At 39.3% G+C, this 24294-nt stretch overlaps 1 protein-coding gene across 5 annotated transcripts in view; it reads left to right on the top strand.

Annotated features, from left to right (window-relative positions):
* The window catches only part of DROSHA (drosha ribonuclease III), a 92709-nt gene that overhangs the window by 46170 nt on the left and 22245 nt on the right, over positions 1-24294 (top strand). For 4 of the 5 annotated variants that reach the window (XM_065584796.1, XM_065584795.1, XM_065584794.1 and 1 more), the window contains exons 16-22: positions 5788-5895; positions 9932-10039; positions 12426-12564; positions 13517-13577; positions 16659-16718; positions 20836-20935; positions 24056-24158. In XM_065584796.1, the coding sequence (XP_065440868.1) occupies positions 5788-5895; positions 9932-10039; positions 12426-12564; positions 13517-13577; positions 16659-16718; positions 20836-20935; positions 24056-24158 (679 nt within the window). Of the gene's footprint in view, positions 1-5787; positions 5896-9931; positions 10040-12425; positions 12565-13516; positions 13578-16658; positions 16719-18583; positions 18723-20835; positions 20936-24055; positions 24159-24294 lie in introns of those variants that run through there. The other variant, XM_065584797.1, reaches the window with a different exon arrangement.

The following is a 24294-nucleotide window of genomic DNA, read 5'->3' as shown; positions in this document are numbered from 1 at the left end:
TTTTTTCTTTGCCTCCTAATGGAGAGAGATTTTCCTGCACTACATTTTACCCAGTTACAGATACTGCCATAAGATGTTGAGTTTCCTACAGGATTAGTCATTAGCAAATGCAATGCTTAATGTTGAGAAAGGCTTTCCATTCTAGGCTACTCTTTTCAGCTGCTCATAATCTTAAATTTCCATGATTTACACTTGGTCCAAAGTTGTGTTTCATTGGAAAATTCAAGTGAGTTCCCTTTGCCTCTTAGAATTGGTAGGACAACTCCCAAATTTTATGTTTTCTGTATGTGTATATATATCTCCTTACTATATGCTCCATTCTATGCATCCGATGAAGTGGGCTGTAGCCCACGAAAGCTTATGCTCAAATAAATTTGTTAGTCTCTAAGGTGCCACAAGTTCTCCTGTTCTCCTTATGGGTGAGGCAGTGATGGGAAGGTGGAACGATTTTTAAAAAACAAAAACAAACCTTAGTTGTCGGATTGTGGTATTTTTTTCTAGCAAAATAACTCCAGAACAGTTGAAGGTAAAAACTTTAATTTTTGCATAGTCAGAGTCTTCATGAGAAACATGGTGCTTGCAAAGTTTGGTTGGGTTTTGTTTTTTTTGTTTTTTTTCCCCAAAATGTTGACTACTCAGCAGCTTCCATTGACTTTAGTGGGAAATACTGAATGCTTATGTACAGGGCCGGCTCCAGGCACCAGCCGACCAAGCACGTGCTTGGGGCAGCACCTTGTAAGGGGCGGCCAATCTTGGTGTGGCGGGGGGCGCTCGGGTTTTTTTGTTGTTATTTTTGTTTCGGCCAGGCGGCACTCGGGAGGGTGGGTTATTTGTGTTTCGGCGGCATGCCGTGGCGCTCGGGAGGGCAGGGGGTGTTTCGGCAGCACTCTTGGTTTTTTTTGTTTGTTTGTTTGTTTTTGCTTGAGGCGGCAAAAACCTCTTGGGTGTGGTGCTTTGTCCCCATTTAGTAGCACCGAGACCACTTTGAGAGAGAGATTAATGAATCTGCTCTACAGCCTTAGCTAAAAGCCATGTGGCTTTTAGCTCACACAGTAGAGGCTCATGCATTTAGCTCCAGAGTCCCAGGTTCGATCCCGCCCGCCAACGACTGTCTGTCGGTGTTATACTTAGCATTTCAAAATTCAAGCCACCTCATTATGGACTAAGAAGCCTGCTTTGAAGCACCCACCTCTTTAAATCTTGGACTAGAACTTGAAAGTTGTTTCTTTGCATGTATACCAGATACTCTTAATGGCACACTTTACTTGCATATTTATATCAAGGAGGAAGGAACTTGTTTAGTATATGAAACAACTTTTCCATTTTGTCACAAAACCCTGTACTCAGTGTTGCATTACAGTATCATAGAATATTGGGTTGGAAGAGATTTCAGGAGGTCATCTAATCCAATCCCCTGCTCAAAGCAGGACCAACACCCACTAAATCATCCCAGCCAGTGCTCTGTCAAGCTGGGCCTTAAAAACCTCTAAGGATGGAGATTCCACCACTTCGCTAGGTAACCCATTCCAGTGCTTCACCACCCTCCTAGTGAAATAGTGTTTTCTAATATCCAACCTAGACCACCCCCACTGCAACTTGAGACCATTGCTCCTTGTTCGGTCATCTGCCACCACTGAGAACAGCCGAGCTCCATCCTCTTTGGAACCCCCCTTCAGGTAGTTGAAGGCTGCTATCAAATCTCCCCTCACTCTTCTCTTCTGTAGACTACATAACCCCAGTTCCCTCAGCCTCTTCTCGTAAGTCATGTGCCCCAGCCCCCTAATCATTTTTGTTGCCCTCCGCTGGACTCTCTCCAATTTGTCCACATCCCTTCTGTAGTGGAGGAACTAAAACTGGATGCAGTACTCCAGGTCTGACCTCACCAGTGCTGAGTAGAGGGGAATAATCATTTCCCTCGATATGCTGGCAATGCTCCCACGAATAGAGCCCAATATGCCATTGGCCTTCTTGACAACAAGGGCACACTGCTGACTCATATCCAGCTTCTCGTCCACTGTAATCCCCAGGTCACTTTTCTGCAGAACTGCTGCTTAGCCAGTCGGTCCCCAGTCTGTAGCGGTGCATGGGATTCTTCTTTCATAAGTGCAGGACTCTGCACTTGTCCTTGTTGAACCTCATTAGATTTCTTTGGGCCCAATCATCTAATTTGTCTAGGTCACTCTGGACCCTATCCATACCCTCGAGTATATCTACCTCTCCCCCCAGCTTAGTGTCATCTGCGAACTTACTGAGGGTGCAATTAATCTCATCATCCAGATCATTAATAAAAATGTTGAACAAAACCAGCCCCAGGACTGACCCCTGGAGCACTCGGCTTGATACCGGCTGCCAACTAGACATTGAGCCGTTGATCGCTACTCATTGAGCCTGACAATCTAGCCAGATTTCTATCCACCTTATAGTCCATTCATCCAATCCATATTTCTTTAACTTGCTGGCAGGAATACTGTGGGAGACCATATCAAAAGCTTTGCTAGAGTCAAGATATATCACATCTACCGTTTTCCCCATATCCACAGTGCCAGTTATCTCATCATAAAAGGCAATCAATTTGGCCAGGCATGACTTGTCCTTGGTGAATCCACGTTGACTGTTCCTGATCACCTTCCTCTCCTCCAGTAGCTCAATTCTTCCTCCCCCTTACTTGCAAGAGTCTTGTGTAAGCATGGGTGTGTGGGATTTGAATGTTACTACAAAGGGGTACTCAGAATTTATATTCAGAGGTCCAATGTATATTCTAGGTAGCAGCTGGAAGGGGATATCTGTGCTTGTCTGTAGGCATGCAGATGTATGTTTGTGTGTGACTGTCTATAATCATGTAGCTTACATGTGTGTATAAAATGGAGTGTGACTGGATTAATCAATCTTAGACCGACAGCATCACCAGTTTGCTTTTTCTCTAACGACTGAAGCTGCTGCTGCAATAGATGGTCTTCAGTATATTTGACAGTGCACCAGATTTTATCATTAGTGCAAAGCATAGCATACTGTCGCGTGAACACGGGGCTTAATTAACATTTTATTTATAATAGTGTTAAATAAGCCCCCAAACCTCAGCTTCTTTCCTTGTAAATGGGAAGTACCACAGTGTTAAAAGTTATCTATGTCATAATTTTAAGGAGGAATGCTTTTCCCACTGAAATAGATGACTTTTATCTTTACTGTAGCTTTCATCACTGCAGGGGAGAACAAATGGAAGGCTAGAACTTTTTATTAAAAATGTCTCTCATTAGGGAATAATGGATGAGTTATTCTTAAAACAGTAGCAGAGAGGGCGTGGGGGTGATTGCATTTTTGCAGAAAAAATGAAGTGCTCCTTTGACATTTATCACTTCTTGTAGTGTGTAGACCTTTGTTTCTAGATTGTATCATCCAGGATGATGGTTTCCTAAAGTAATTGTCTGTCATAAGAAAGATGTATTGAAAACAGTTCTTAGGCAGAAACTTTGCGGTAGTGTGCTCCCACTTTGTGACACTGAGGACCTCATCAGTAATTTAGTAGGAGCTGGCAGGCTGCTGTAATTGGCATGTGAATTTAAAAAAAAAAAAAAAAAGAGAAAAAATGTATTCAGAATTGGGCACAGATGATGCACTGATATGCATGGTACTGTATTAAAGCCTAGAAGACCTTATAGAGCCTACCCCTAAAGAGTGTACAATTTATGGCCTCTGTCCACAGCCCATTGGCATTTGGATTTGGGCCCAAAGGAACAGGGCCTCATACACACCTGCTCATTATGCCGTTAATTTCAATGTGATTACGGGATGCTAGGTCATTATTTGTATTGAGGTGGTGTCTAGGAGTTTCAGTCATGGACCAGGAGGAACCCTTTGTGCTAGACCGGGGTGGGCAAACTTTTTGGCCTGAGGGCAACATTTGTAAATTGTATGGAGGGCCAGTTAGGGGAGGCTGTGCCTCTTCAAACAGCCAAGCGTTGCCTGACCCCACCTGCTTATCACCCCCTGACGCCCCACCCCCACCCCAGACTCCTGCCCCATCCAACCCCCCCGTTCCCTGACGTCCCCCCCCGGGACTCCTGCCCCATCCACACACACACACACACACACATGCTCCCTGTCCCCTGACTGCCCCCTGCCCATCCAACCCCTCCTCTCATTCCTGACTGTCCCCCGGGACCCCTGCCCCATCCAACCACCCCTTCTCCCTGACCCCTGACTGTCCCCAGAACCCCTGCCCTTGACTGCCCTCCACCCCCCATCCAACCCCCCCTTCCTGACTGCCCCCCCAGGATCCCTGCCCCCATTCAACCACCCTGTTTCCTGCCCTCTGACCGCCCCGACCCCTCTCCACACCCCCGCCCCCTGACCACCACCCCGAACTCCCCTGCACTCTATCCAGCCCCCCCACCCCCTTTCTGCGCTGCCTGGGTCACTGGTGGCTGGCAGCACTACAGCTGTGCCGCCCGGCTGGAGCCAGCCACACCACCGCGTAGCACAGAGCACCAGGTCAGGCCGGGCTCTGCAGCTGCGCTGCCCCAGGAGCTCGCAGTCCCGCTGCCCAGAGCATTGCGCTGCCAGTGGCGCAGTGACCTGAGGCTGCGCGGAAGGGGGAACAGCGGGGGAGGGGCTGTGGGCTAGCCTCCTGGGCCAGGATCTCAGGGGCTGGGCATGAGGGTCCCACAGGCTGGATGTGACCCACAGGCCATAGTTGCCCACCTCTGTGCTAGACCCTGTGGAAACTCAAAACAAAGAGAGTGTCTGTGCCCTAAAAAGCTATGTATAGTTTCCTTAAAACTGAAGCAGGCAGCAGGGAGGGAGGAGTTCTCAGCAGGGGCCCTGCAGTGAAGCATAGAGAGAGGAGAGATGTCACTTTTATCTTTAGTCCTTTATTCCAGTAAAGTTCCTTGTTCTCAATTAGAAGAAAATATGCAGTGACTGTTTCCCATTGTCACATGATATGTGTGGGAGTCGACATACTCATGGGGACACTTACAGTATCGGGACCTACATTCAGACTAAGAGACCCTAAAACATACTGGATTATTTATTCTATTTATTTCTTCTGATTTATACAAAAAATAAAAGGGACTCCTATCCAAGGCTGTAGGTGCCCTTGCCGTTTTTCAGAAACAGAAATAAACTGCCTGCAGAAGACCAACTTCTCAAGGTCAAGGCAGTGCAGTTTTAATGGTTGGAATAAAGAGGGTAGATTTCATAGTAGGAGCCTCTGGTATCAGTGGATACTGACCCCCTGTTCCATAGGAGAGGTATTGACGTTTAACCCAGATCCGTTATAAGGTGACTGGGGCTAGATAATAAAGGTCTGTCTCTTACCCGCATAAATGAAGTGTTGGTTGTTTCTCACCCAAGCCTTGTGATGGAATATCAGATGTCAGGAATTCCTAGAGAGAAATGGCATTTGCTTATACTTATATCTCACTCAATAGATGCATAAGAATGGCTTTGTTCATTTCATCTTCAGCAAAAACCTGTGATTAGTCAGCTTTGTCCTCACCCTGCAGCTTCTCAGGATAAGGAGACTGAGCCACATGCAGCCTTTCGTCATACTTGTGGGCATCCAGGCCACCCCAGCTTACATCATTACCAAGGGGCGGGTGGAGATAATTACAAGATTTAGGTTTAAAAATTGCTCTCTGAAAGTGCGCTTTACAAATAAATAAATAAAACCCATTCTCAAATACACAATCCTAACACCCTAATGTCCGTTTTTCATGCCCACATTTGGTTTCATATTGCTTTGTTGTAGAAAGTTTCTCACAGTTGCACCATTCCCTCCCTTTCTAGGAAGCGCTACAGAAAATCAGGCAGAAAAACACAATGAGACGAGAAGTGACAGTGGAGTTAAGCAGCCAAGGATTCTGGAAAACCGGTATTCGTTCTGATGTCTGCCAGGTGATTATTAGAGATAATTAATTATTAGCGATCCCTCCTGAAATCAGTTTCTTTTGTTAGTTAATAGACAGCAGATTAATGTCTCCTAATTTTGCAATGTTAAGGCCTTAGCTACACAGGGGTTGCCCCTGTTACATTATAGTGAACCGTCACTGGTATTATCGCACTGGTATAGACAGTGCTATTTGTACAGGTGGCACTTACCCCTGAATGAAACAAGGGTAATCTGTGCTGGTGCAAATTGTGGCTTATAGCAGTTGTACAGTTACGCTGGTGCCTGACAATGACTGTAACCAGGATAAAACCCCAATGTAAAAAAGACCGAAGAGACTAACTTTGAGTTTTCAGGGCTTGTTGGTCAGTAAATTGGCCTTTTTTATAACCCCTTTTTTTTTTAATCATATCTTCAAGGAGAATTTAAACTCTGTTGTATATTAAAGTGGAAAAACACACAAACCACAACTTTTTTTAACCTTTAGATTGGTGGGAAAAAAAATAAGAATGTGCCCAGAAGTAATATATTTGAAAGATGCATTAAAAAAAAGAGTTCTATCCCAGAGCAAGGGACATGACAGAGTCCATGAATACTGACACAAAGGCTAATAATCCAACACACACAAATAAATCCAGTGAACTTTGTTTCAAAGATGCTAATTCAAGGCTCAGTGTTTCCAGGTTTAATTAATGTTAACCTAGCATTGTATAATGCTAATCAGACATTGCATACAGTGTGACAAATGTATAGTTAAGAATCCTATGATTGTATTGAACCCATATCATCTCAACTTATCTCTTCCTGGCAAAGCGTAAGGAGCAGTCTTGATGGAGGATGAATATTTAAATCCCAAACCCAGTCAAAAATAATTTCTCTTCCATCTAAGACTTCTTTTTGATGCCAGTACTGTTTATAAGGTCTGAAACAGGATACCAGCGCAGTGTACCATCCCATATTTATAGGAATTTGTGAGTTTATTCTAACTTTTGTTATCTAATATATTTGTTGCTACACTTTAAGACAAACTGTGCATATATTTCTTAATTTGAAAGTTTAGAAACTGATTTGTTTCTCTCTTTAGTAATTTTTTTTACAATTTATCTTATAATGTCTTATTAGACATTCTTGTTTTCTTTAATTGTTGAAGGACAGCAAATCACCAAAGAGCAATGAGTATAAAACATAATTTCACATATTGTTTTGTACATCTAAAACAATAAATTAGACTAGTCAATTGTTTGGATTTCTTTGAGAGGTCATAAGGAGACTAAACTATGCATCTTTAAAATGAAAGATTGCTGTTGCTGTTTTTCAAATATGCTTTTTGCCAGATTAGAGTAAAAACTAAATGAATGTAAATCAATTCTGTAGGCAGACTTAATGCAGAGTGATTTAAAATTATTGGTTTGCTTTAATTCTTAAAAGCTCTGTAGTTTAGAAGATCAACATTATTTTTATAAACATTGAAGTACTCTAATAATTTTAAATCACTCTGTTGCACAAAGTATAATACCATTGTTGGCATTTTCCAAAATGAAGCACTTGCAAACAGGGAGAGAAGGAGTGAAGTGCTCTGATTAAAATGGCTCTGTTCTGTGTGAAGTAATTCAAAATTATTGGGCAGGTGGAGGGCACATCATCTTTGCTGCTATTAAATTATTACTTACAAAGAATCATTCTTATACCCAAAATAGCTTTAATCAGATGGTGTAATGGCTCTCCTGCCTATAATGCTATAGTTCCAGAAGAGACCATATTTCTTCAGTATCCATTAATTTGCCTAATGCAGTTTTTAAGTTGTTTTTTATGGGGAAGGAGGGGTTGGGAAGTGTTCCCCTAAAAAGAATTGGGAATGTTAAATAGCCATAATCCTATCTGACAGATATTAATCAAATTAATCACATATTTGGTGTCAGGAAAACAACACTTTGTCAATATAATTACAAGAGTCTAAATAAAGACTTTCTGTGTACCTCATGTTTATTGTCTGAAATAGACCAATTCCTTACTAGTTGAACTTCTCAATAAAAATCTAAAATGTTGATATAGCTGTACTACAAACTGGGCCAAACATACTGCTTGCAGTGTACAAATAGTATTAAAACTGTGGTCTGTGCACTAATTCCCCGATGTAATCATTCTGGGTGCCCAGAAGGCTACTACAGTGGACAGAAAATGCAGAGAAATAGTGAACTGGTGGGCATGTGTCACTGGTCCTTGAGATGATTTATTTTTGATTAAGTGGTCAAGAATGAAGATGCACAAGAAGCACAATTATAGAACATATAGTTGGGGGTCGTTCCCCCTCCCCCAAGATTGTTATGAGAGAAACTACTAACAGTATTGGATTTTAATTTAAATATTAGAAATTCACTTAAATCTAATTCTATTCAGCAACAGTGTTTTCACTTCCCAGTAATATAGTTCTTACCAGTCATCACATCTGCAATGTTAACCCACATTTCTTAAAAAAAAAAAAAAAAAAAAAAAAACCTCAAATGCAATCTTATGCTCTTTTCAACAAAAGGTAATCCTTATAATCTCATAGCACTGTTATGTTCACCAGTTCTTACTCTGTGACAGAGCTCAGTTTCACCAACATACCAAAATCTATAAAGACACTCAACCCCATAAATTACATGATCTGTTATACATGCTTAACTAATTTTCTCCCATACATTCCCCTTTAATCATACGCTTTGCATTCATTGTGAAGTGATACATGGATAATTTTCTGATTTCATCTTCAAATAAGTCTTGTTTCTATGAATACTTAAACTTGATTTTGCTAATTACAATAGGAATTATAATTTTATATTGCATATCGTAAAAGCATTCATTATTTCACATGCATATATAAAGTATGATTTTAAATTACATATTATGATTTAGCCACTATAAATCTTATATTTCTTATTCTTCCATAAGAACTTTACTGTTGGCATAATAGAATAGGGTAAACTGTGCTACTTGTTCAGTTATCAATTATTTTCCCCAGATCTCTGGTCTCGAACCAATGCTTAGAAAAGTGTATAAAGGGGGAGATTTTCAAAGTGCACTTAGGAATCCTACTCTTATTGAAAGCCACTGGGATTTGGACACCTAACTCCCATTTCAGTTTTGAAAATATTACCCAGAGCGTTTTTGCTAGATGGCCAAATAGCAACTTTGTAACTGCCTTTCCAACTCTTTCTAGCATTCAGTATCTCAGGAACTGCTAGTTCAGTCCTTCATAGTGTTTGAAAACATTGGCCACTGAATTCTTGTGAGGAAGTTAGTGAAAGCAAGATGGCAATGAGAATGTAACTTTATACTGCATAATTTTCCTAACTGCCATCTTGAAACAAGTGCTTAGTAACTTGTAAAAAGCTGGTTATCCCATAGGATTGCCAACTTTCTTATCACACAAAACCGAACAACCTTGCCCCTTCCCCGAGGCCCTGCCCCTGCTCACTCCATCACCCATCCTTCCATTGCTCGCTCTCCCCCACCCTCACTCACTTTCAACAGGCTGGGGCAGGGGGTTGTGGTGCGGGAGGTCAGGGGTGGGGCCAGAAATGAGGGGTTCATCAAAAACCGGATGCCCTTGTGACCCTATTATCCCAAGTGACAAGTGGTATAAAATGACTTTTCCTCATCTTGGTGGTTTATGAAATATTATACTTTAAAATTATGTCAGAGGCCTAACCTGGCCTTGAGTCTTTTTTTTCGTACTAATCAAAGTGTGCATATTGTAGCAAGTGTCAGATGGCCATGTAATGTTTTGCCACTTCTTGACTTTACCTTGATACGCCTTGATATATTCAGCAATATGCAACAGAAGAATCTTTCCACCCAACAAAGTACTTCAGTAGAAGACGAGTTATATTCATTAAAGGGCGTAAGGTCATTATTATTTTTAGTTTATTTCTCATGTAAATCAAAACAAAGTAAAATTTGTGTCATAACAAGCTAAACTTCTTTGTGTGTTTGATGGTTACTCATTTGGGTTCTCTGTGTTTTGTAAATGCATAGTTTTCCTCATTGCAATTATTTTCCTAGCATGCAATGATGCTTCCTGTTCTCACCCACCATATTCGCTACCATCAATGTCTGATGCATTTGGACAAGTTGATAGGCTACACTTTTCAAGACCGATGCTTGCTACAGGTAAGAAATGCCAAAAGACAAATTACGTACTAATTTGCCTTTTGAGTTCTGGAGGACTGAAGCTCTGCTTCTGTGGAGCAAGGTGAGGAGAGCTGCATGCATGACCATCGTCCCCAAGATAGGTAGGCTTATGTGTGTAAATCCTGCTGAACCCACTAACTGGAGAAATGAGGTGTATTGCTGATATTGGGAAGCACCTGATTATTTGCACCTCTGATCTTAAAAAGGTTCCAGATGTCCTGTGAGAATCTGTAAAATCAGGTTTCTACTGCTTGTGGTTTGTAAATCATGAAATCCTGCAGGATGAAAAGCATTATATACGAATGCAAGATTATATTTTTATTACTTAGTGCGTTCCTTTACTTAACGAGTTCTGAAAAACCAGTGTCATACTGCAGATGTCTGTAAATTTTGCCTTGTACTATTTTGTAGTTTATTATTTCATAAAGAATCCTTTGTGTTCAAAGCTATGAACAGACAGATGTCTCTTCAGACCTACAGGTGTTTGTTGTTCACTGTTACAAAGTGAAAGAGAGAAGTAGTGTTTCTTTTGGGGTTTTAATACTTCCGTGTTGCACGATCAATCAGTTGTGCAAGTGCATTTTTGCACACTGGGCCTCTCTCAGCAAAAACTGTCTATTGCAGATCTAAATGAAAGGGCAAAAATAAGTAAGTAGATCTGTGTTTATCAACCTATTTTAGTGCAAAAAGTGTATTTTATATATAATTTCAAATTTAATTGCTAAAATTTAGGTGCTTCACTTTTTTTTGTTTTTTTACATATAATGAATCAAGAATTGTTAATAAAAACATTCTCAAATGCTTTGTATTCCTTGTACAAACCAGATTAGTTTGAGCATAGAGGGGATGGGTTCTATGCTTAATTATGAGCATAGGTTTTTTTTTAATTTCCTGGGTTTTAGAGTTAAAGAGTATATAAAAGAAAATCCATCCATAAAAACCTACTAACTGCCATGATAGAACACTTGAAGCAAAAAGCAAATAAGTTATCAATAATGAGGGAAAGCATAAGACAAGGTGCACCAACATAAATCACACTAAATGCACAGAGGCACTTTATCTAGGCTTGATCCTTATGCATGCTTATTGAATAGCTAAGAATTTGTTCCAGGAGAGAGAGTCCCTAGTGAGATTTATATTTCACCATTTAAATAACTGTGCATAGGATGCCAAATATACAAATATGTAATCTCCCAGTGATGATGTATGTTTCATCATACAGTATGCATTTAAAGACCTGACAGAGAAGAGAGGTTGGGGGGTGTTTCGTGTGTTTTTGTTTTAACCATTCTGATAAGTTTTAGTGTGTTCTATTTTAGAGGAGTAAGTGTTTTAGAGGGATAGGTTTGGCAAACTGTAGTTAGTACTAATTAGGTATTTAACAAGGATTTGGGGGGAAATGCTGTAAATTGAATAACAATTCGGTCTGACAATAGTTAAAATAAGCTTTGTTTGAATGAAGAGGGCAAAGGAGCTGTTTAGAAGCTTTTAGATTAGCATCGAAGGCCCTAATCCTACAAATATTTCCTGAATAACTTTCTGCATATAAGTAGTCCCATTTTAACGCAATGGGGCTGCTAACAATTCTCATATGCAGGATTGGGGCCTAAGTCTTTGTCTTTGCTGTATTAATTGCTACTGACACCTCCCATTTCTGCTGCCCTTTATAAAGTGATAGCAGCAAAGATGCAAGCTCCTGGTAGTGCTTACAGTACAAACTAAATATAGAGCTCAAGTCTGCCACTCCTATTCGCCTTCACTAATACGTTGCTCTGAGAAGGGTCCCAGCAAAGGCAATGAGAGTAAAGGGCTATTCATTGTGAGCAAGAGTAGCAGAGTCTGGCCTTTGGTGAGCAAAAATTCAATCATCTCTCTTTTACCAAAAAAAGACGAAGCTCTCCTTATTGATACTTTACATATTTGTATTGAGTTACAAATGCTTGAAGTGGTATTGCGGTATATAGATACATTCATGTAGTAATAGTATTAGATTTCATGTTTTCTGTACTAAGCAAATCTTCATATTGTTTAACATAGTTCAGCCAAGTTAGCAAGCAAAATATTTTAGGGCAAATTGACAATTCAGATTTTCTTTTCTTTCAAAAACGAATTTATTTCTTTAAAAAGCTTTTGAAAGTTAATTAGTTTAAGTGGTGATCAGGCATAAATGATGTGTTTCGTGACATATCTGAAGTCGTACATCCTACATTTTAATTGCTTGAACCACAGTTACTAATTGCCAACAGCACATCATAGCATGTCTTCAAACTGAGAAATAGCTGTTGTTAGCAGCTACCAATCTAACATTGCTCTTAGCGTTTGCAAAGATTAACCCAGTTTTTGACTTGCACATGCTGCTTTCTAGCTTGCCATGACTCATCCAAGCCATCACCTAAACTTCGGAATGAATCCGGACCATGCAAGAAATTCCTTGTCCAACTGTGGGATTCGACAGCCCAAGTACGGAGACCGAAAAGTCCATCACATGCACATGAGGAAAAAGGGTATGCAATTACACCATTATTGTTTTCTCTCTCACCATCCTTAGCCTCCAAGAAGAACTGCCACCTAATCGATGCTTGTTCAACCTATATTCTCCTGAGGGCTTGTCTGCACTGCAGTGTTAGCTCAAGTTAACTCTGTGAATGAAGTTAGCCTAGCTGGAGTGACGGTGGACACAGTGAGTGATTGTGTCAGCAGTACAAAGTAGCTGCATCCACACTTCACTACTAGCTGGAGCTTCAATAACACTCGAGTGTACACACACATCTCTCCCTGCCCCTGAGGGCCAGCTATCTTGAGTTTAAAGCACCACTTACCTGGAGCTAGAGAGTTTTGTGTGTACACTCCTAAGCAAGGATAATACATCACAGAATATACTTTGTTTTATTTTTGACAAGTGTATCTATTGATATTTTCATAATGCAATAAGTCGACTGAAGTATATTTTATAAAAATTGTGAAGTCTCATTAATGAGACCTCTTTGTAACACTGCTATGAAATCCTTGCTGAAACATGGAAGCAGTGCAGCTGTCGAATATGTGGGCTCTGCTGCACAACTTCTTTCTCCCTTAAATACAAGCAACTGCAGTAATACAAATTGTCTGTTGTTCATACAATGTTTGGGGTGGGGGTCTATCTCATTTGGAGCCTGGCCTTTCTGTGACTTTATATCTGGCTCCATGAATGTAAAAGCAGTTTCCTGTGGGCAGCCATTAGCTAGCCATTAGTCCCTATAAGGATTATACCTGAATAAAAATGTCCTGCTGTAATTTAACTCTGGATCTGTGGTGTTTCTGCTTTCTGATTGACCCAATGGCATTTTTTGTTTGTATGGTTTTTTAAATGCAGAGTGAGAGTCTTGCATGGTAAATACAAAGTGACGTTCGAATAAATTACTTCAATGAAATTGGTGGTGATTCTTAATAACTGTTTAGCATTGTTTATTTTTACAGGAATAAACACCTTGATAAATATTATGTCCCGCCTTGGGCAAGATGATCCGACTCCTTCCAGGTAAAGAAAGCAGCTAATACTTTGCTTCCAGCATTTTAGTTATATGCTAATGTGTGTGGATCAGTCTTTTTCTTGGACCTAGAAGGTTAACTAAAAATGAAAATTCAACTCTAGTTTCTTAATAACCTTTGTAACAAAACAGCCAGATGATTTCTAACTGTCGGGAAGTAAGTGTGTGTGTACACATACTTATTTATATGCATGTGCAAGGAAAGGAAAATCACTCCAAAAATATTGTTTCTGTTTTTTTAATAAAATCAAGTGGCTTTTTCGAAAAAGAGGAACAGCAAGAGTGGTGAGTAGAAAAAGTCTTTAAAAAGGGTGTTACTCTGAGCTTGCAAAACCACCATTTGCCAAAAACATCCTTTTGCAAAGGCACAGAAAACCAAGCACCAGCTCTGTAATGCATCTAGTGAACAAGACATTTACGAGAGCCCCTAAAGAAAATCTGCTTCAGTCCACAAAACTTAAAGAATCATTAATACTTCTGTTCGGATAGCTCAAATGGTGAACAGCGAAATGCTACATTTATTTTACTGCATGTGCATAGCACAAACTTTCCACTGTACTTAAAAAAATGATCAGGAACTAGATTCTGTGCCACCCTTACTCATAGTGAGTAGTATCTTACTCCATGAATAGTCCTATTGAAATCAACAGGGCTACTGATAAAGTAAGGTATCACTCAAAATGAGCATGAGTGACACAGAATTTGGCCCAATATAAATGAATAACAGAACAATATGCAAGTAAGAGAGACTTGGGTCATCCTGCCTATTAGAGAATTAGAAAATTAGTCTGAAATCAACACAATTAAAAAAAGACAAGTGCAAAGTACTGAATTTGGGAAGGAAAACTTAAAACTTAAATGCACAGCTACAAAATGGAGAATAAATGTCTATGTGGTGGTACTGCTGAAATAGATCTGAGGATTATAGTGGATCACAAATTTGAATATAAGTCAACAATGTGATGCAGTTGCTAAGAAGGCTAATATCACTCCGGGATGTGTTAACAGGAGTGTCATAAGTAAGACGTGGGAGGTAATTGTCCCACTCTACTCAGTGCAGTCCAATTCTGGGCACTGCACATTAGGAAAGATGTGAACAAATTAGAGAGAATCCAGAGGAGAACAACAAAAATGATAAAAGGTTTAGAAAACCTGACCTATGAGGAAAAGTAAAACAAACTGGGCATGTTTAGTCGTGAGAAATGAAGACTGAGGAGGACCGATAACAGTCTGCAAATATGTTCAAGGCTGTTAAAAAAGAGAATGATATTCAATTGTTCTCCTTGTCCACTAAAGGCAGGCCAAGGAGCAATGGGCATAATCTGCAGAATGGGAGGTTAAGGTTAGATATTAGAAAAAAAAAATCTAACTATAAGAGTAGGTAGGGTCTGGAATAGGAAGGTTGTGGGATCGCCATCATTAGAGGTTTTTAAGAACAGATTGGATAAGAACCCATCAAGGATGGTCTAGATATACTTAGTCCTGCCTCAGTGTAGGGGCTAGACTTGAAGACCTCTCGAGTTCCCTTCCAACCCTCTGTTTCTGTGATTCTACCTCCATTCACAGCCATGTAGGACTCTCCCAGAGTACAGCTCTGGGTGTGGGTGGAAGAAGCAGGAACACCTGCAAACAAGTGGATGAGGTGATGCTGGAGCAATACGCTATTCAACCCTAAAAGGGTTATTGTAAATTAATCCAATCCCCATCCCCATCCCGCTTTGGGGCAAGGTGAGAGCAGCAGAGGAGGAATTGTGATTCTGAGTGACGCTCCCCATGGGATGGTGCTGCTACACTCTGTCCCCAAACACAGGGCTGAGCCTAAAGATTCAATCTAGTCTCTTTAGATTGTTCTTTGAGTTCTGGTGTATTTACACTATTGTACTCCCAATTATAAAATAATATTTGCAAGAATAGGTCTAATATCCATCAAAAATTAACTCCTTCTCCCAAAGGGAAATCACTCAGTAATTATCCTATCTCAGCTGAATGGACTGGAAAATCCATACTTCTCAGCTCTGTTTGCCATTATGCATCTACAAAGAGAAGTTACAGTATAACTAACACTTTGCTTTTAAATAGCACTTGGCGCTTGAACCCCTACCAAAGTTCTGCTTTTTAAAAAGTTAGATGAGTGATTTAATAATTTGAGGAAGAGCAAATTGCAATAAAAGCTGTCAGATACTTGAAAAGAGGCCTCTGGAAAGAAACCACCAGTATCTTAGGCCTCGATTCTGCAGACATGACTACGAAATCAATGGGGCTACTCCACATGCTTAAAGTTAAGCATGCATAAGTTATTTGCAGCAGCTTGAGATACTGTACTGAGACTAGGTCCCTATCTTATTCAGCTGGTATTGCCAAGCTTTCTGTCCCTTACCTATTAATAAATCTGTTAATGGGGGAGGGCTTGGGGAAGCAAAAAGAAAAGATAGAGCACTCATAGAAGCAATAAAAAAATGAGAGCAAGAGAGGAAAAGAGAGGGAACATAGCTCTTATTAGTTTGATAGTCTTTGAAGGTATCTTCTTCCGTTCTAGTAAGTCCTTCTAAGAGCCTGAAGGAAATCTCAGAAAATGGGTCAGAGGACACTTGTCTTTGACATTAAAGGGACTGTGAAAAATAAAAGCACATACAGACTGCCATGTAGTTGGAGATGCACCAACAAATCCATTGTAGAGTCATCAGGTCCAGGAGGTGTTTCTGTTTATTATAGACATCTCCCCAGCAGCGCACAGAGCTAAGGTTGGTGATTTATTTTAAATCACCTGGTGTCCATGGCAAAGCACAAACAGCCTGATCTCAGCATGCCATTACACGCTGCTAGTCAGAAATTCTGCTTCCTTCTCCCTGTTAAACGCTGATAAATAATCTATGAAGATTCAAAGACTTGTGGTAGCAGTTCTGAGTTTGATAACCTACATGTTCATTGTTATATATCCGAGAGGAAAGTATCAAAATAGGAAAGCAGCAGGATCATTTCCCTTCCTGATCACCAAAAAACTTAAACTATACTGTACAAATAACTTCAATTCACTGGGGTTACTGACAATAAATCTCAAAACACTTTTGCAGGATTAACCACAATGAACGTTTAGAATTTTTGGGAGATGCTGTGGTGGAATTTTTAACTAGGTAAGTGTGGAATTTTTCTACAAAGTTCTGTATTGTGTCTTATTAATCAAATTTCATATATTTTTTTCCTTAACATTCAACTGTATTACGCTTTCAAATGTGTAAGTTGATAGTCTGTGTATTTGCTGTCCTGTATCCTTGCCATGATTGTAAGAGCCGCACATCTGCGTATACTTCTTTTCAAGCCTCTTACAATGCTGACGCTGTGAAGAGTAAGATTACAAGATGAAAGGCTAGTGTCTCTGTCCTGTCAAATGCTATTTGAAGTTGCTCATGACTGTAGGAGATCAACTTGTCTTGGGCCAAATACTTTAGAGCTTATAACCAATTTATAAAAAGGAGAGAGATTATTTTTAAATGTGTCATTTTGTTTCCGTGCCTTCCCTTGATCTCTTCCCCTCTAATCTCGAGAGTGGTGTTTACAAGCAATATTGAATGTGTAGAATTTTTTAGGGGGATTATTCTCTAAACCTCAGTCCTTAGGGGCACAGCTTGCATCTTGTCTTTCAAGAATATATTTACATTCATGTACAAACCATTAGAAAATAATAACACAAAACAAAATTCACAGTTCATCAAAAATCACACCCCATTTTGCTAAACCGATTCTTCTGAAAGTAGTAAATACTGGAAAATTACAAAAATACTCAAACTGGACTTTCTGAGCCTAGTGCAAGTGGCAGCTAGCTTGGTGAAAAGTGTCATTTGTGACAAACAGCAATATCAGCATTCAATGTGAAAGATTTTAAATCCTTTTCCAGAGCCCTTGTCAGTCCATTTTTAAGAGGGAAGTAGTCAGTGTGCTTAAAGGGAGGCTTTTAAAAAAGCTCATGGTATTATGGATAACAAAATTGCACTTTTGTAACCATCCTCCGATACCCAACAGCTACTCTGGATTATGGGCCACGTGTCTGTCAATATCTATTTCTTTACTTTAAAAATCTGTGGCCTTTTCTAGAAGGAGAGAGGAGGCAAATTTTTTTGGTGATAGAACACAAATTCCTAGTATTACTGCTTAAAAACTACTGTTTAATAGTACACAATCCTCTGAGACTTACAAACCTGTATATTTGGATTTATATGTAAATTTCAGTGTACATTTTGGGCTTGTCTATGCAATGGGGTATCACGCTTTATGGGGTTGTGATTTCTAAGGAGTATTATTGTTTTGCACATTAGTGCTATAACGTAGTGCTGTTTGAAATAGTACTGTGTTAAAGTGCACTAGAGAACCTTTAGTGTGCATCAGCAGGGTCTATAGGCCAATTAATGTCCAACATGTGAGCATGCGTTAGAAATCACACTCCCATAAAGCACATTACCCCACCTTGGAGACAAATCCTTCATTTTCAGTGTTAAACCTCTGAAACGACAATGACATTTCTGAGAAATCTACACCACACTCATAAACGCTATTGCTGTAGTGCATTAAAATATGCAACTTCTAGATGTATAGTTTATCATCATTCTCTAATAAAGAAATGTTTTAGAAGGGGATCTGAAATAATCCCTCTTCCTCTCCGGTGATATATTGCATACTTGTGTCTGTGTCTGTGTTCCAGTAGCCCAGAATACCCTCTCTAAAGTAATTGAAAGTTTTCATTATCTATATAAACCTTTATCCTTTTCTTACATTTTTTTTTTAATTTGACATAATTACAAGAACTCAACAACAAGTAGTTCAGATCATTCCTCCCAATATGTGATACCTTGCATTTGTCAGTATCTCAGCAATCATATGGCCCATTCACCTAATTTTTGCCCCAGTTGAGGAAAACACTTAAGCAGTTTTTATTGTTGACTAACTTAAATAATTTCTTGTCATCTGCAATTTTTTCCATCTTGCTCTTTGCACTCTTTTCCAGATCACTGATGAATATGTGAAACATCACTGTGTGGAACCTTATGATACCTCACTGTTAACCTTTTGTTAAATTGAGGCCCGGATTTTTAAAACTGACTAGTGATTTTAGGCAGCTTATGTGACAGCTTCCAGTGTACAACCTGGACTGTGAGACTGCTGTGTCCCCTTTTTAGTCTCTGTATCAGGGTACCTCTCACACTGCTCTGCTAGTGACAAGCAGCTCCTTCAAGCTTCGCTCCCACATAGCCATTAGCCTTTGAAGGCACACCCAAAGTTACTTGCAGGCTCGCACAGTCACTCGTGAACTATACACAGGGAGACACCAGCAAATCCCCCCAGCCCCAGCTTTGTACCCCAGAAATGTACCATCCTACACCGCTCAAGATCTTCTTGATCAGTGTAAGCTCATTAGTTAGTTTGCCACTCCTTCAAAGTGTAGTGGACATGCCCCAGCCTTTGTAATCTGAGTAGATTCCTCAAGCACCTTAGACAAACTGGTAAAAAACATTAAAATAAGTTTCTTAACTACAGAAAGATAGATTTTAAGTGATTATAAATGTTTGGCATAGAGGTCAGAGTTGGTTATATAAGAAATAAAAGATAAAATTACAATCTAAATCCTAAACTTTATCAGACTAAGCAAGATTTGAATCAAGCAGTTTTTCCTCACCGTACTGGATGTTCCAGGCAGAATTTAGTTCATAATTCATACCAACTAGAAAGCCTAGTTAGGACCATCCCTTCTTCCCAGTTCAAGGATGCTTCCCTTTGTCTTGCAAATGTTCTTGTTTCTAGGTGTTGAGATGAGGGAGGCGAAGTGATGATGTCATTGCCACTCATTTTATACTCTCTTCCAGATGCTGGAAAGATCCTCGCTGTGTCACGGGGGTTAGACAGCCCCCATCTTGTATGTGCTCTCTCAGGAGTTTTCGAGAGGGGTCCACTGGGAGAGTAGATTCTCCTTGATGGGCCATCAACACATGACTGAGTAATCCTGGTGTTAATCTGTCTTGGAGGTGTTAGCTGCTCCTTTGTTGCCACTGCAAGGCTAACTGTGGGCATCTCCCAAACTCACAACATATTTCAGTAACACATATGCAAAACTTAATGGCATCACTTACAATGGTAGTACATACAATTCAACAGGATAGTAATGTTCAACAGATCCTGACTTTTCAAATGATACCTCACAAGGCATAGTTAGTACAAAACATATTATAGTCATGTAACTGGTGAATATGTGGGTACAGGGTGTCACACTTTAATTTTTGCATGACCATCTTGAGATAGCTCATGGGGGGGTTAATTTTATAGAACGTGCCAAGCACACACTCTCTAAAGATCCTGCCTCCTCATGGTCTTTGAGATTAGCCTCCCATAAACTAAGGCACCCAAAATCACTAGTCACTTTTGCACATCTTGGATGGACGATTTAATCCCTACTTTCTTTTACTGACTGTTAGCCAATTTATAATTCATGATTGTATATAATTTCCTTAAATTAATTCCTTAATTACTTCATGAACTACTTTATTAAAGGCCTTTTGAAAGTCCATTTTGTTTGTTCCTAATGAATTTTTCACTAGATATACTATTAATTATATTTTTCCAGCTGTGTCACCTTGGATAAAAATAGGCTAGTTGATTTCACTTTTGTATAGTCAGTTACTATGCAGTTTCACTATCATAAGGCTCTTGTGCACGCTGTTGCAATGTTTGGTTTGCAGTAGCTTCAGGCAGAGGTTTGCCTTTAAAAACAAACAAACAAAAACCCAAACTTTTCAGTGGAATTAAAAAAAATAGTATTGTAAAAGCATTTTTTTTTTAAATCCTACATCCTGGGCCAGATTTGACTGAATGGTGTCTCCTTACTGTGTTTGCCTGTCTGGAATCAAGCTGTTTTCTCTCACCGTAGAGATTGCCTGCTCCTACTGAGTGTTTTGCCCCAGCTTTTTTTTGTTGTAGAGGTCCAAGCTACCATTGAAATCTGCAGAGAAGGTGACAATATGTGTGATTTCAGGTAGTTAAAAATTGTATGCTAAATTGTAAAAAGATGATCTACACAATACTGTGTAAAAACAAACAAACAAGTTTTTACCATAGCTCTGGTGAAGTTCTGTGGTGGAGAGGGAACTGTGTCACCCATTAAAGAACATATTGAGCTGTCAGCATCCCACAGAGCAGCAGGTAACTGGTATAGACTCTAATAGCAAATGTATCAGTGTTGAGTCTATTTGAATTTTTTCTTTGCAGTGTCCATTTGTACTACCTGTTTCCAAGCCTAGAGGAAGGGGGATTAGCTACATATCGCACTGCCATTGTTCAGAACCAGCATCTTGCTATGCTGGCCAAGGTATGTACAGGCATTTTTATCTCTTTATTGGAATTATGTATCTATGATGTCTGGCAGTGGGTGGGTTAGTTACTGGTCTGTCTATCCACCTATCAGTATCTTTACTATATGTTTTGGATTTGAGTTTGGTCACTAGCTCTGTCATTAGTTTTTAAGGTAAACTTTGAGGAAGTCCCATTTGGAATCTGACAAGGGGAGAGAGGTGTATGGAGTGGGCATTCAGGAGGAGTGACTCCTGCTGCTAATATATGGACTTCTAGGGCTTCTGTCATTAAGGCCTCCATATATTTAACCGTTCGTTGCACTGGAGCTAGTGAATGTTGGTAGTGAATGGATAATTGAAGAGCAAATTTGATAGTTGTAGAAGAACCTATAATACAGCATATGTAGCAAGAAAGCTTAGGGGGAGAAAGGTGAGAAAAACCCCTTTGATTATTTCCCAGCCTGGATATTCACTGTTTAGGCTTACTGCCTTCTGGCAAAGAATAATATTAGAAGGGCTTTTTGTGATAAATAAGATCAAACTATGAAAAAATATAAGAAGTTCTATGAAGTTTAGCTTTTTATTAGATTTTGTGAGTGATGTGTGTTTGGGTTTTTTAAAATTTTCTCTGTGATAGTAAGATTGGAATATGCTACAGAAACCCGATTAAATCCATTTCCATGATGGTTTGGTTGTTCAAATTTGGTTTTGTTAACAGTGAAAATCTTACTACATTTGATTTCAAAGAAACACCGTCCCTCCTGCAATAACAACAATATAGCAGGCCAAAGACTTACTAAGATTACACCACCCAAAATTTATATTCTAAATATATTGCCTATGGTTTCAAAATTCCCTTTTTAGTCTTCTTTCTCCATATCCAATAATTTAAAAATGTATTATCCAGTCCAGAATTATTGTCAAAGATTGTGCATTTAACTTCCTGTCCTTGTTCTCTTCATTTCCTATCAGGAATGGAGGGGCAAGGAATGAACCCAGGAATTTTCTTCCAAAGGGCTCTTTAAGTACACAGTGAGCAAGACAGTACAGATTACAGAAAAGCCTTTCAATCAAAGCTCCATTCAAAAATATGTTGTTGTTAAAGTACCACTTTAAAATGCTTTATCATTTAAAATCCTGTGTGAAACTGGTGCATGTGTTCTTAAAAATATCCGTGTTCTAAATATGTTATCACATTTATGGCCTCTTTTGAGAAAGTTGCTTATGTATCTTACAGCATGTTTTATAATGTAAATATATTTTATTTATTAAATATAAATTTACCTGATTTTCTGGGGGATGCTTTGTTTCCATCATCCCTTCTCTCCCTCCCTCCCCCCCGCCCCTTTGTTTAAATATCCCTCTACAACATCACACTGCTTCAATTTTCTTCAGTTCAAAGAAGATAAGTAAGATCTCTGGTAAATGTTGGTCTGTAATTATCTGGAAGGGTCATGGTTGAATAATATGAGGTGGACTCTTCTGTATTGTGGCTTGCCCTAGCCCTCTGTGGATTTCTCTGAGGATCCAATATGTGGGAATATTTCTTCTGGCTGAGCTGGCCCATCTTCTCTTATAGTCTGTATCTACACAGATACACAGCACCTGGGTTTTCCTTTTAGGAGTCTCCTTCCACCATTGCTGTAGCTGAAAGTGGGACACTTTTGATTTGCCACAGATAGGTTTGCTTTGCTTGGCTGTTGGTTTTTCCTGTAGGCCACCTACCTTTCTCAAAGTCCCTATTTTATTCTAGGTATTGGTGCATCCAAATTATTTGTTTTGGGATTCAAACTGCCAATTTCTATCGTGCTCATATTATTTTATAATCCAGTTTTAGAAAAGATATCGGCAACCTACCTTGATCAAATCTGAAATTATTAATTTATTCAAAAATGTAATAAGCTGGAAAAACTGGAGTTGACACCAAAAGCAGAAAATAACCTTTAAGAAGCTTAAATTCAATGTAAACCACAACATTTTATTTTGATGTTGATTCTTCAGAGTAGCTTGCCTCAGTGTACAAAGTGCAGTGTAATATAAGTGATATCTTTTTTGTTGTATGGCAAATAGGTTTTATCTATTGAAAATTCAACACTGTTTTTTAAATTGAAATTCATTTCAGACCATAGATCTCTAAACTGTTTCAGTTTTCCAGCCTCACCTATTAAATGCACTCTAGGGGGACACAGTTGAAAATTAATGAGAAATTGGTGTGTGGAATCTTACACCAGTTTAGGGAAAACCTGTTCTAATACACATTTTGCAAAATGCACAAATCTCTCTTCTTCAAAAATTCCTTTAATGGCTTTGTGTCAAAAAGATAACTATGTAAAAGGAAACCTAATAATTCTTATGGGCATTTCCATATCAGAATGATCATATATCACATAATACATGTGACACAGTACCTGTATCTATAGGCAAGCAGTCCTATAGATTAGCAAACAGACTGATGTGAATAGTGCACATTTGGGGGGAAAAAAAAAAAAAGAAAGCCATGTGGCCCTGTGAATTAATTGTTCCACAGACAAGAGGCGTTTGCTACTGCCACATGTTGCTGCGGTAGGCCTGCTTCAGGCAGGAGATGGATTTTTATTGGATTCTGGCCACCGAGGTTACTTCTCTCTAATTTTATTGCTCTTCTCTTTGGTGAAATCTTTCTCCCCATTTTTAATTCCCCTACTTCTTCAGGGAAAAACATTATGATATTATACTACTGTGGCATCATTCATCCATGAGACAGGATTAGGTTCATTCTTACCTCTTTTCCCCCACCAAACTCATCCACAGAGGTCAGTACTACCATTGCTCCCTATGGCTTTCCTTCCGCCCTTGGTTTTACTATTTTTCTTCACCCTGGATAGTTATGTCAGGAGTTCAATATCAAACTCTAATTGTTTACATAGTAAGCTACAATAGAGTAGTCTAATTTTATATTTGAGGACTAATTATGCACCATTGTTAGCTGGAGGACTGCTTTTCAATTTTCTCAAAGCGAGTTGTTCCACAATAACATATATGAACTAATAAGGCCCCGAAATGCTGTACGGATTGACAACCTGAATGCTTGTATTTTTATAGTACAAATGGTCAACAGTTTCGACTGTCCTTTTCACATATTGTGTTGGTATTTGTAGAAGTTGGAACTGGATCGGTTTATGCTTTATGCTCATGGACCTGACCTTTGTAGGGAATCGGATCTACGTCATGCGATGGCCAACTGTTTTGAAGCTTTAATAGGTAAAGTATGTGCACTCTGTATCTATGTATGTGTGCATGTTACATATATTGTCCATAATATTATTTTGTATGCAGTAGAACTATGAAAAACATTGGTTTGTAACCTTCTTAATGAAATATTGACGTTTTTTGACTT

The sequence above is a fragment of the Chrysemys picta genome, chromosome 2 (assembly GCF_011386835.1).
Source record: "Chrysemys picta bellii isolate R12L10 chromosome 2, ASM1138683v2, whole genome shotgun sequence".
Taxonomy (NCBI): Eukaryota; Metazoa; Chordata; order Testudines; family Emydidae; genus Chrysemys; species Chrysemys picta.
This window is presented reverse-complemented; position numbering and strand designations above follow the sequence as displayed.